Raw genomic sequence first — 12597 nt, 5'->3', positions numbered from 1 at the left:
GTCTATCCCACTCCTGCATGCCTTGGGTTGTCGTTCTGCACAAGCGAACCTTTTGGTTCTCGTTAAGGCTGTAGATATCCTAGCAGCTCCAGAACCCATGGAAGCTGCACTGGTATCAACCTTGCAAAGGGACATACCCATGGCTTTAGGTACAGCAGTCCCTGCAGATGCTCACTTACATTTCTATCATGCTGGAATCTACTGCAGGCTCCGAGAGAGCCCATGGGCCAGTTCTCAGGCCTATCTCCCTAGAGCCAAGATGACTGTGCTGTCTGCTCAATACCACGCCTACAGAAGGCAGTCGCTTTGGGTAGAGTCAAAAATATGGTCCTCACTGTCAGGCAGGGAAACATTTAAATATAAATGCATCATGATACATTATGATAAAGGGGCCAAATTTTTGTCAAAAAAAAAGTCCCCCCCAAAATAATCTAAAGACCTAGAATTGATAATAAACATTATGCTTAATAGATTTAAGAAAATTCTTTCTGGAAAGAAGAAAACATGAAGATATAGGAAAGGAGAGGAATTTCATCAGAAGAGAACAGTGGGTCCCGAGAAGCAGGATGGAGAAGAGGAGCACACATTTTAGGATCAGAACCTGAGACAGCTTTCAGCGCAAGCTGTCTCTTTGGAGGCAAACCCAAGACACTCTGGTTGTTGAGTGTCAAGTGGGATGGGACAGGAATAAGCTAAGTGTAGTTTATTGTGCTGTAACATCTGGAACCCAATCCTGCTGGCAACCCCTAAGAGACAGTGTGGACCATGTTTCTCTAAACTGTCCCACAGATGAAGAGGGGAACCTTGGGATTTTAGCCCCAACCCTGTCTTGTTTTCCCTAAGCGTGAGACTAAGTGCACTCTGGGAAGTAGGAAGAAAGCCCGGGGCAGAGAAGAGCAGGGTGTCTGGGCTTCAGGGTGAGAGCTGACAATGTGGGCAGAACCCGTGGAGCACCTGTGGTGGCATGTGCTCACATTTCTCACCCTTATCAGTGGCTCTGCTGTCCCATCCTATGTGAGGGAAAACACACTGCGCAGCTCAATCACTGAGAACACTGGCAGCGTAGACCTTCGGGTGAGAGGATAAAGACTAAGGATTCTGCGGTATAAATCATGTCTTTCTTTGCTGCTGCAGGATTCACTCAGCGTGGACAAATGCTCACAGGGAGCTGTTCTCATTGGAGCCCTCTTTCCCTCCCCATTGACCTTGCAGGAACAGTACGTGTTTGTGCATGATGCCATCCTGGAAGCATGCCTCTGTGGCAATACGGCCATCCCCGTGTGCGAGTTCCGCTCTCTCTACTACAACATCAGCAGGCTGGACCCGCAGACCAACTCCAGCCAGATCAAAGATGAGTTTCAGGTATGGACAAAGCTGATGTTCGGGGACTTGTCGCTCTGAGTTGTCCGAAATTCCCACAGCCTGGGGGACTTACACAGCAGATTTTCCTTTTCACATCTCTGAAAGCACTGGAGCCCATGAGCAAGCTACCAGCCAATCTAGTATCTGGGAAGAGCTCAGACATGACTGTGGTTTGTGAGTGGCTGTTTCCTTACGGTTTCACATGGTGTGTCTGTTTTTTTTATCCCATAGGAACACTGATCCCCAATAACCTCCCACAGAGGCTACCTCCTCATATGCCCTACTGGGAGCTGGGATAGCAGCATATGGGGTGGGATGCAGAAGGAAATGTGTGTGTGTGTGTGTGTGTGTGTGTGTCTGTGTGTGTGTCTGTGTGTGTTTGTGTGCACGCGTGCAACCTATAGCAATGATCCAGGCAATTTCAAATGCATATTGTAAGCCTTTCTTGATGAGATTGGTGTGTGTGTGTGTGTGTGTGTGTGTGTGTGTGTGTGTGTGCGTGTGTGTCTATGTGCGCGCACTCACGAGCGCCCAGCAGCTGTGGAAAGCTTTTCACACCATCAGATTGCGCAGTCATTAGCAACTATTAACCAATCACTCAATGGTGGCTGACATTTGTTTTTCGGCTGTGATTATGCTATTGAACTGAGGTCTCAGTTAATTCTTGTTGATGTTGTGGAATGGACAGAAGTTTATAAGCTGGTGTGAATTTCATGCTTCTTGGACTCTGGAGGGACTGTAGCCTCCGTGTTTTCTCCACAAATTCCATTGCATGGACTCAGGAGCTTGTTGGAAATGAAGACTCCCGGGCCCCACTCAAACCTACGAAATTACAACCTACAATTTGACAGGGTCTCTGTATGCATGTTAAACCTTAAACCATCTCTTAGAGCACAGCTCAGACATTTCGGATCCACACCTTTGGGACCAGGATGTTCATAACTGCAGCTTTCGTCTGAGAGGCCTGAATATGAATGACTGTGTAGAAGACACTGAAGTCCTGGACATAGCACTGAGTAAAAAGCTAGAGTTCAGCCCTTCATCCCATGCCAAGGCCACGCTGTGTCTGGGCAGTGGGAGGGAGTGAGTAAATCCTAGGCTCATATTATTCCAGTCAGGCTGATATTTTAGGATTCCATTAAACAAGTAATCTTTATTGTCTCAGAGCAGGGACAGCATGCCAAGTGTCACTGCAATGGAAGGCACATGAGCCTGGACATTACACATAGGATCTAGTCTATTGACAAGTGTCCCGGCCCGTGGGAACATCAACGGAGACCCTGGAGAGGGGGAGTGGGATGGATGGGACAAGAGGCACGAGAAATGGAGACAAGACACTATTCTGATCAAGTCTCATTTAATCAAGCAAAAAGCACTTGCTTATAAGCAGAAAAAAAATGACACAACACAAACTGGTAGTCAGCGTAACGATAAACATATGTCACATCAGAAACCAATAGTGTAAGTTTTGATTTCCCAGAAACTTCTTACCTACAATAAGTTTCAATATCCTGAAATCTCTAACAATAGAGTGAAACTCATTCTGGTGTAGAAGCAAGCTAGAGAAAGTCTCCAGTATTCTTGGCCGGTGGTAACCCCCACGTATGCTACTTGGAAGCAAGGGCCCATGAAGTGGAAAACACCTAGCTCAGTCAAAGAAAGGCGTAAGCAGGCCAGGTGGCCCAGGATGGACTGGTACAGATCTGGTTCCTAACTGTGTGAGACTTACAAGCCTTGCATTTGTAGACCTACTAGTTTGCCCCACAAAGTCCCATATCCACCCTGAGCAGCACATCCTGGCATCTGTCTATCGTCCTTCCGTGTTAACACTGAGAAGAGTTTTGGTAAATCACTTCCTTCCTTCCAGGGCCTTTTAAGTGGTGTCTAACATTCATTAGGGAGTCTCTAACCCATTCCCCGCCATATGCCCTTCTGGCTGGCCCTCCTTTAATACTGTGCGAGCTCGGTTGAACAACAGCTCAAATGGTTGGCAGGTGTTGTAAGCCTGTGGCTTAGCCTGTGTATGGGCACACTGCCCCCACAGCCTTGGCATCTTGAAGGTGTCGCAAAGTTCCTGGCAAAGGCTCTTAGCCCAGAAGTCCTATAGCAGCAAACAGGATATAACAGAATATCACTGCCATGGGAGAAGCATGGGTTTGGGGAAAGAGGTGGCAGAGCCAAGCTTGGGAGGGTAGAGATGGGCGAGTTAAGATAAACTGGGATATCAATTCCCTTTGCTTAGATGCAGTCTCTTCTACTCACCTTTGTACCCCACAGACACTCAACATCGTGACACCTCGGGTGCGGCCTGAGGACTGCAGCATTGGGCTCTTGCCCCGGAACCATGATAAGAACCGGAGCATGGATGTCCTGCCTCTGGACCGCTGCCTACCCTTCCTCATCTCAGTAGATGGAGAGTCCAGCAACTACATCAATGCAGCACTGATGGATGTAAGCTGAGCCCTGGTGGGAAGCCCTTGGGAACCAGTGCAGTGAAAGCTCTTTCCCAAGATGGAGATGGCTGAATCCCAGAGCCCAACTGGCCGCCTTGATTCTAATAGGTGGCCTCTGAGAACATAGTTCCCCTGAAGCCTCATGTCCAAACCCAGATACATTGCGTGCTTTTGTCTCTTTGGCTTAAAAAAAGGTGGATTGAACAGATCGGAAGCTGAAAAAAACAAAAAGATTCCTATAACAGCTCAAGTCCACAGTTCTAACCTGCATGCTTCTATGTCCCACAAAAATGACCCTCAGGCAGGAGTTCAATTCTGGCCATGTTCCTCATGCCAGGCCTTGGTCTGGAACCTTGGGACACAAGATGTAGTATAGCATCTTGGAGTTCCCGCTGGAGTATCCCATGTAGGAGGAAGACACAGGCAGAGTAGATGCTCAGTAAATACTGCTGGGCTGGGATTAGAAGTAATAGAAAAATAAAGAAGGGGAATGGGACACGTCCCAGATTTGCTAAGGTCCCACCCACTGCTTCCTCAGTAGCATGTCCCAGAAGGGAACTGTCCCCGACTGTGGTTTGAAATTAAGGAAATGTTCTGCCCCAGTGTTCCCATGCCTCTGCCTCATACGCCTCGCCCCTGTGTCTTTGGGCATTTTCTGGTTATCACAATTGCACCTTCGCAGTCTGCAGACGCTTGCAGCTGTATGAACCACAGGCATTCCAGTCACGCCCATGCACTCTGCAGCAGGAGAGTCTAAGAGACTGAGGAAGAGTATTCCAGAGAGCTAATGGCAAAGCCAGAGCTCCTAGCTTCTACTCTAGAATTCATTTATTGCCCCTCCCCTGTTTGTTTGGTCCACTGAGATGTGGGCGTCTTAGCTTCTAAGGCTCAGGACCAAGTGCACTATTGCCTGACTGGGGATGAGCAATCCCAAGTTCCTCTCCTCGCTTTCCCTCACTCTGAGGTCATGTTTATCCAGACTAGGCAGTAGTTCCCCTATCTCACTCACAGACAATGGAGTATTCACTTCCTGGTTCAAGACCATTACTTCTCCGACCTCTGATTGTCCCATGTGTTCTAGGTTTTGGAAACAAAGAGGTAATTCAAGGTCAATTCCCAACTGAGCTCTCAAAAAGCCTGCAGTGGCTTGAGCTCACAGGTGCTCACATTCTCCTGGCTGGGTGTAGAAGCGGGAAGTGGCGTCTGGATCATGCTAAGTAGCTGGAATTGCTCAAAGAGGAAGCCTTCTGGTGATAGCTTAAGGCCTTCTATGCGCTCGCTCTTTCTCTCTCTCTCTCTCTCTCTCTCTCTCTCTCTCTCTCTCTCTCTCTCTGTGTGTGTGTGTGTGTGTGTGTGTCTGCCTGTTTATCTTTCTCTCTCTGAATCTGTTTCTGTCTGTCTGTCTCTCTGCTCTCTGTCTCTCTCTTTCTCTCGGTGTGTGTGTGTGTGTCTGTCTGTGTGTGTCCCCGTGTGACTATCTCTGAGTCTGTTTGCTTATCTCTCTGAGTCTGTCTCTGTTTCTCTCTCTCTCTCTCTCTCTCTCTCTCTCTCTCTCTCTCTCTCTCTGTGTGTGTGTGTGTGTGTATATGTGTGTATGTGTGTGTCTCTGTCTCCATGTGACTATCTCTCTCTGTGAGTCTGTCTGCTTATTTCTCTCTGAGTTTGTCTCTGTGTCTCTGTTTATTTCTTTCTGTCTCTGTGTGCCTCTGTCCCCCAATCTCTGTCTCCAAGCCCCCCCCCATCATTGTTCCCCATCTTCCTATCATCCTCTCTCTGCCTTCTTCATCCAAGCAAGAATCAAGAAAGCTCCCGGCCTCTGCTCTACAACTTAGATGCTGCCTGGAGTCAAACGCCTCACACCAAGCTCTGATTCTGATTGTCTTCTCTTTGTCCACAGGGCATTTCTCTTGTGAGTCATCACTGAGGCCTTTGCCTTTCTTATATTAAAAAAAAAAATCCTTATCTGTATTCCAGCCCATTCTGTGCATTATCTGGTAACCATAGCAGCTTTGCCTCTAGCAGAAAACTATGAAGTCCTCTGGGTTAATTTTTAATGTTTCCCTTGGTAAAGGATGATGTTATCCGTGAAATGGATTGCTGGCTGATCCCTGAAACCCGGCAGGAGCACAGATCTCGAACATATTTTCAGATAAGACTTTGTCAGGCATGCTGGCCTAATAGAGCATTTATCACAGAGACAGGGAAAGCAAAGAAAACTAACATTCTCTGCATGTCGGGCTCCGGACTTGAGTTGTCTCATCCCACACTGGAGTATTATTCTCCCCATTTTTTTGGAGATATACTGAGGGTCAGGGTATTTTCGTTACTTGCTCTAAGACAACAGGCTTTGAGATGGTGGCATTAAAGACCCATGCCCCATGCCTGCTGTCCTGAAAGCCCGAATTTTTAATTTAACGTAATTTTCTTTTATGTGTGTGGATGTTTTGCTTGACTCTATGTCTGTGTACCATGAACTGGTGCCTGCAGAGATCAGAAGAAGGGTGTGTGTGCCTAGTGCCTACAGCTCTCTGGAACTGGAGTTAACAGACAATTGTGAAACTTGTGTGAGTGCTGGGAATTGAACTCAGGTCCTTTGGGAAAGCAGCCACTGCTCCTAACTGCTGGGCCATCTCAATAGCCTTGGCCTGGACATTATTTTTTAAGTTTGGAAAGGGCTGGAAGGCCATACTGACATAACCTTTGAGCTTTGAGACATTTAAAGAGTCTGTCCCCCAATACCCCTTGTTAGACCATCCACTGGCCAATAGAAGGCCCTGGGAAACAGGAACCCCTACTGTAGACATGATAAACATGTCTATACGGCCTTGCCATGCTGTTTCCGAGTCTCAGTCTTCTTCTCTTCCTGCAGCAGGAAATATTAAAAAGGCAGTGGACGCTGTGGTCAGCAAGGCACCGGCGGACAGGCTGGTCCGTTCTCAGCCTGGCAGACAGGCTGGCCTGTTTTCAACTCTCTGACCGGGAGCTCTGAAATCTCTCTCCCCCCTGACTCGCGAAGTTCCCATGGCAGGTCACTGCCACGCCATCATCTCCACGCTTCCAAATTCCCACGGCTAGTGGGGGTGCACTTCACGCTTTACCACCACAACCCAGTTGAGTCGCTGTGTGAAGGAAAACACCACAAAAACTTAGTTTAGAATCAACAGGTAACACAATCGCTGGGCGCAGCAACTAGCATCCTAGTTTGTAAGCTCTTCTAAGTTATAAATCCTCAGGCAGCAGATCCCAGTGGGTCCGCCCCCTGAACTGGGAGCCCCTGCTACCTACATCTTGCCTCCACACTCTCCCAAAAGCCCTATCTTTTTCCTTCTTCCCCTCTTCCTCTCTCCAATCCGGAAGTCCCGCCTACTCACCCAGTGATTGGCTCCTTGAAGTCTATTCATTCGGGGAAGTTTCTGCCCCATCTTCCCATTTCCTTCTGACTTGTAAGTCTAGTAAAGCAGCTCTGATTCCCACCTAGCTCAGCTACCTTGATACTGTGTTGGAGCGATGGCTTATTTTCAGGTTTCACAAGCTCCCAATGAAGCGGAGACACTATACAATCTTTCCAAATGTCTCCCCCTGTAGTAGTACGTCACACGGAGCCCAAATGAAACTGCCAAGCTTTCACTGGGCTCCCCGCACCCTCAGAACCTCAGCGTCTTTGTCTGTAATACAAGGGCAAATTAACGTATTTACTAATGCTGTTTTGTCATTGTTTCTAGTGTGACGTTGATGTATTTACCAGTGCTAGGGTGTGATTGTGTCTAGTGTGTGTCACCTAAGCACGTCGCTGATACTGAGGAAGAAAACCTAAGTCAGGAATGTTTCCACCCTGCAGTGAACTTGCTTACTTTTTTAAACAGATTTTTTTTTAAATCAGTTTTGATTATGTGTAGTGCCTGCTTACCTGCAAGTGGGTATGCTCACATACATGAGTGTGGTCCTCTAGATCCCTTGGAACTGGAGGACAAATAGTTGTGAGCCGCATGATGTGCACGCTGGGTGCCAACTTCAGGACCTCTGGAAGAGCAGCAAGTGCTGTCAACCACTGAGCCATCTCTTTCGCCCTAATCGCCAAGTGTTGGTTTCGTTTCTTTCTTTCTTTGTCTTTAATTTGCACACCACATACACCGTATGGCAACCATTCCTCTAGATTTAAATTACATTTTCTAGAAAAAGAGCTTTGAACCCATCTAGGTTTACCAGTGTTTAGTGCCTGACTCCCCACAATGATACTCAAAAATAAGAATGGAAAACAAATGGGTGAATGGTGCTGGAACAAATGAACACATGGGTGAGTCATAACTTATAAGGGGCAAAACTGGGTTTGAACGTCAGGTCCACATGATTCTGATGCCTGGCTGCCTCTTCTTGTGGCTAACAGACACAATGTCACCTCTGGCCAGGCTAGCTCAGCTCTCAATCTATCCCAGAGACAGAAGTGATTCCTGTAATATGAGGCCTCTCTGAGTCCACTGGTCCCCTCCTCAACATCATAGGCATAGGAACTTGTGGGGTCCCTGATATGACAAGAGGTATTGGGCCAGCAGCACAGTAAACCTGCATCCAGGATTTTTCATTTCATATTGTAATGATGATTTGCTGAGCTCCGAGACATAAATAATTTATTTTGATAATCCCCATCCTCATGACACTTTCCTAATGAAATGTCTTAGTTTGGAGGAGAATGTGTTCATTATGGGAAGGTCCCCTTTGCCACCAGGGCACCGGGAGATAACAGAGCAGTCAGGTGCTGTGTGAAATCTGTTTGGCAGGCTCGGGGCCTCTGGCAGCCATCCCGGCCTCATCATGATCGGAATATCACTGATGGGTATATATTTGACTAAACCTGTGTCATTCTTTTGTCAGAGCCACAAGCAGCCCGCCGCCTTTGTGGTCACCCAGCACCCTCTACCCAACACTGTGGCAGACTTCTGGAGGCTGGTGTTTGATTATAATTGTTCGTCGGTGGTGATGCTGAATGAGATGGACACTGCTCAGGTAGGAGGAGCTGTGGGACCGGGAAAGGTGGGCTCCAGTGGGTCACGATTGGTCTGCTATAGACTTGCAAGGAGATTCTATGATGGTCCACTGGTGGGCATCATCAGACTGTGACTACCTGAGCATACCCTTTCTGCTGCCTGCAGAGTCAAAGAGTCTCCCACTGAATCCTTCACCAATGACCCCCATAAACTTGTCCCCTTGACTATGGGCTTTTTCTAAGCACACAGAGGACAAGTTCCTGCTGTCTAAGCCTTAGATATTGGTTAAAGCCTTACACTAATTCATGCATAACAGAAAACCAAGATCCCACATAGAACCCTGAACACCACCAGTGCCAAAGGCTCCTCGCCATGTAGCCTCTGCTGGCAGAACCTGATTCTGAATCTTTGCTCCCTGACCACCTAGCCAAGCCTTGACTTTATGCCTTAGCCCCTCTGAGTCTTTTAACTCCCACCATCATGTGCCTATAGTCCCCCACACCTAAGGCACTGGACACTCTCCTGGGACACAGTCTGGATAGTGCCATTATATGATGAGGCAGCTATTCTGAGGTAGAGGAGATGAAGGTGGCCTTTCAGAATTTTTGCCACACTATCTTTTCTGTGCCTTGAAGGAAGTCCAAAGTCATTTGGTGCACTCTTGTGCGAGTGCTGGCCTTGCACTGGCCTTGGGTGGGAATAATTTTTTTTCTAAATGGGCTTGAGCTATAGTCTCAGCCTTCTAGGAGCTGCCAGTCTTGCTACAGAGACAGATGGGCAAGTTATCCTGGCTCTTGTGGCTGTGCTATAATAGAGGTCAGCGATGAAGTGCTATGTTGACCTAGAGCAGGGAACAATTAATTCCACCCAGAGGGTGAGGAAAGACTTCAACAGGAAGGTGATTTGGACCTTGAAGGGAGCAGGGGAGATCTGGTCATACAGAGGATGAATGGCTGGGGAAAGGTTTCTATATAGAATGATGGAGGCAAAGGCAAGGCAGACGGACACACAGACGCTTGTATGTAGCCAGCTTTGGTTCCAACACACTGGGGCTGTATCTAGAGGGAAAGAATGAGGTAAGGCTGGAACAGGACAACAGGGCTCAGTCAGCAGAGAGGTTCCTGGTTCAGGAGCCCAGGCCTTGAACTAAAGCACTGATAGAATCAGGGTATTGTTTGTTAAGTGATAGGATCCTTTCCATCAATGAAAATTTCATGTGAACCCAGTGAATGAAGCAAAAGTAAGTAGCCAGGGTCTGGGCATGTTAAAGCAGGAGGTGGGGACCCAGAACACCACCCACGCTGGCCATTCATCTGTTTCTCACAGCCCTTGGCTAGTCAGCCACCTGAGTCCCTTCATGGTATCCAGCCCAGAGGCTCCAGCATAACTAGAAAGCCTTTGCAATCCATGGGGGTGGTCCCAAGGTTTCTAACTTGTGTTACGGAGTGGAATCTAGGACCAAAGAACACAGACACAGAGATCAGAGACTGGAGGAAAGTGTGACTTACGTTCATCTGAACAGAGGAAGCAGCTTGAAGGAGAACTCAGGCTAGACGTGAAATCATTTCCAGTGTGAAGTCCACACAGCTCCGGGCACAGCTGCATGTGAACGTGGGCGAGGAGTCACAGATGGTGGCAGGTGGCTTGTCTGGGTGATCAGGCATCCAGGAAGCACCTGGCCAAAATGGAAACGCAGGAAGGTGGGAGGGGCGAGCATGGGCAGGAGTAGAGCGGGGGTGACGGGTAAAACGAGTATGTGTTGGAATGTGCCCACGAGATGTATCCAGAAGAGGTTTCCTCTAGTCACACAACCCATATTTGTTGAGCATCTGCTACAGCTATTTGCTGGAAGCTATTCTAGGTTCTTGGAATGTATCGGTGAACAACACAGACAAGGTGAAATGAGAATACGCCTGGGTCCCGTGCTCTCTCTATTCTAAAGGGGAGAGACTAACCATAAACAACAAATGCTCTATAAGGAATTCAACCACATATTGAAACACGATGACAAGGAAGCATACATGAATATTTTAAAACTGGGTTGGGGCGCAGATGTACTAGGGTAGTCAAGGAAGGACTTGAGAATATATGAACCCAGAGTCGAAAGAGACTAGAGAGCAAGCCACATGTCGCTCCCAGGGAACACTGTCTTGGGCAGAGGGAAGAGTGTGTCCAGGTTCTGTGCCATGGGTGACCTTAGTCACCATGGGGAGAGCTTGGGACTTCACTCTGTGAAGGATAGGGAGACACAGACACACATGGCAGGAAAGTGACATGATTTGACTTTTAAAAGAATCTCTTTGTCTGCTGTGTTGAGAGTAGATTCATGGTGGAGGGAGAGGATAGTGGTTGCTCATAATAAAAGCAGAAAATACACGGAGTGGCAAAAAGAACGGTCAGGCACAGGTGATGGTGGCTTGAGCTGACTAGTAATATGGTGTAGAGTCTACATGTATCCCAAATGTAGGAAGACAAAACATGCTGGCTAAAGATAGGAAGCCAAGGATGACATCAAATTGGGGGCCTGAAGGGCAAAGGGTTGGGGAGAGAAATAACAGCAGAAAATAAGGTAACTCTCCCTAGAAGAGATTTCTAGAAAGTTCTAGAATCAGCAATGATCACCACCTGCTCTACTGTTTGGATAAGTAAGGTAACTCACCTTTATAAAGTGCAAGCAAGGGGGGAGGGACCTATAAAAGCCTGTTTGCACTCCTTAATGCAAGTGACTAGCATCCGGGAAGCTCTGGGTTCAAATCCCAGCAGAAAGATGAAGGTCTGTTTGCTTTTCTTTTTACCCCTCCACCACTCCCCCCCCCTTTTTTTTTTTTTACAATTGAAGCTTGGGAACAGAATGAGAATTGTGAAGAAGCTTACTTTGGGACCTATAATATCAAGGTCGCTGACTGTAGCTCACTCTTTTAAAGAGTAGTCCTTGGTGAATGATAGATCTTTTAGCCCCAGATGTTGGCACAGCCTTTGAAAACCAAGTTTCTGAATGTAAAAACATCAGGCTCAGAAGCACCCCAAGATTGGCTGCTATACACAGCTGGCAAGCATCCCCTGAAACTGGCAGATGAGTAGAGCACTTATTGATATAAATATCACCACAGCAGCTGGGTGCCTTGCAAAAATAAACAGCGATAAAGCATGAGCATCAGAAAGGCAGACTTCGGCACCTGGCGGGGCGGGCCTTTGAAGCGGTATGAGCATCCGCCTGCTGGCATCCTTCTGCCAAGGCAGCCCTACATGTGGGCCAGGCCAGCAAGGTGGACGGGTCTGCTTAGGGCCTAAGCAGCTCTCAGTTGCTGCCAAGAGAACTAACAGCTCATCCTGTGGTTTGACTGTGAACGCCTCTTGGAGGTTGGTCAAGCTACAGATGGGATGCAGGGAGATATTGCTAAGGAGAAGATGCGAGCTCCCAGAAGTCTTCATTTCCTTGTACTGCTGTGGAAATCGGCTCTAAATCATATGCTCCTCCTTTGAATGGGCCATCTGCAGCCACACTATTGTTTTTCACAGCAGCTACTAATCAGAATTGTGATCCAATTCTGGTTGATAAAAATTCTCAAACCTCTGCCTTCAGCCCCTGGAGTTGTTTCTAACTCGTTGACTCTGGGAAGGAACTTGCTGGATAAAAGTTCTTGCTTTGGAAGCAGGAAGACCAGAGTTCATATCCCCAGAATCATGTAGAACCAGCTGCTGTAGTACAACCCCGATAATCCTACCCAAAAGCAGGAAGCGGAGACAGGAAAATCCCCAGAAGCTTGTGAGCCTGGTTTATTCATGTGACCAACAAACTC

The 12597-nt window shown here is 47.7% G+C and overlaps 1 protein-coding gene across 1 annotated transcript in view; it reads left to right on the top strand.

Moving 5' to 3' along the window:
* Positions 1 to 12597, top strand: part of Ptprt (protein tyrosine phosphatase receptor type T) — a 1079747-nt gene that overhangs the window by 1052688 nt on the left and 14462 nt on the right. The window contains exons 26-28 of the mRNA XM_032904674.1: positions 1213 to 1362; positions 3640 to 3813; positions 8685 to 8816. Coding sequence (XP_032760565.1) covers positions 1213 to 1362; positions 3640 to 3813; positions 8685 to 8816 — 456 coding nt within the window. The remainder of the gene's footprint in view (positions 1 to 1212; positions 1363 to 3639; positions 3814 to 8684; positions 8817 to 12597) is intronic.

The sequence above is a fragment of the Rattus rattus genome, chromosome 5, assembly GCF_011064425.1.
Source record: "Rattus rattus isolate New Zealand chromosome 5, Rrattus_CSIRO_v1, whole genome shotgun sequence".
Taxonomy (NCBI): Eukaryota; Metazoa; Chordata; class Mammalia; order Rodentia; family Muridae; genus Rattus; species Rattus rattus.
This window is presented reverse-complemented; position numbering and strand designations above follow the sequence as displayed.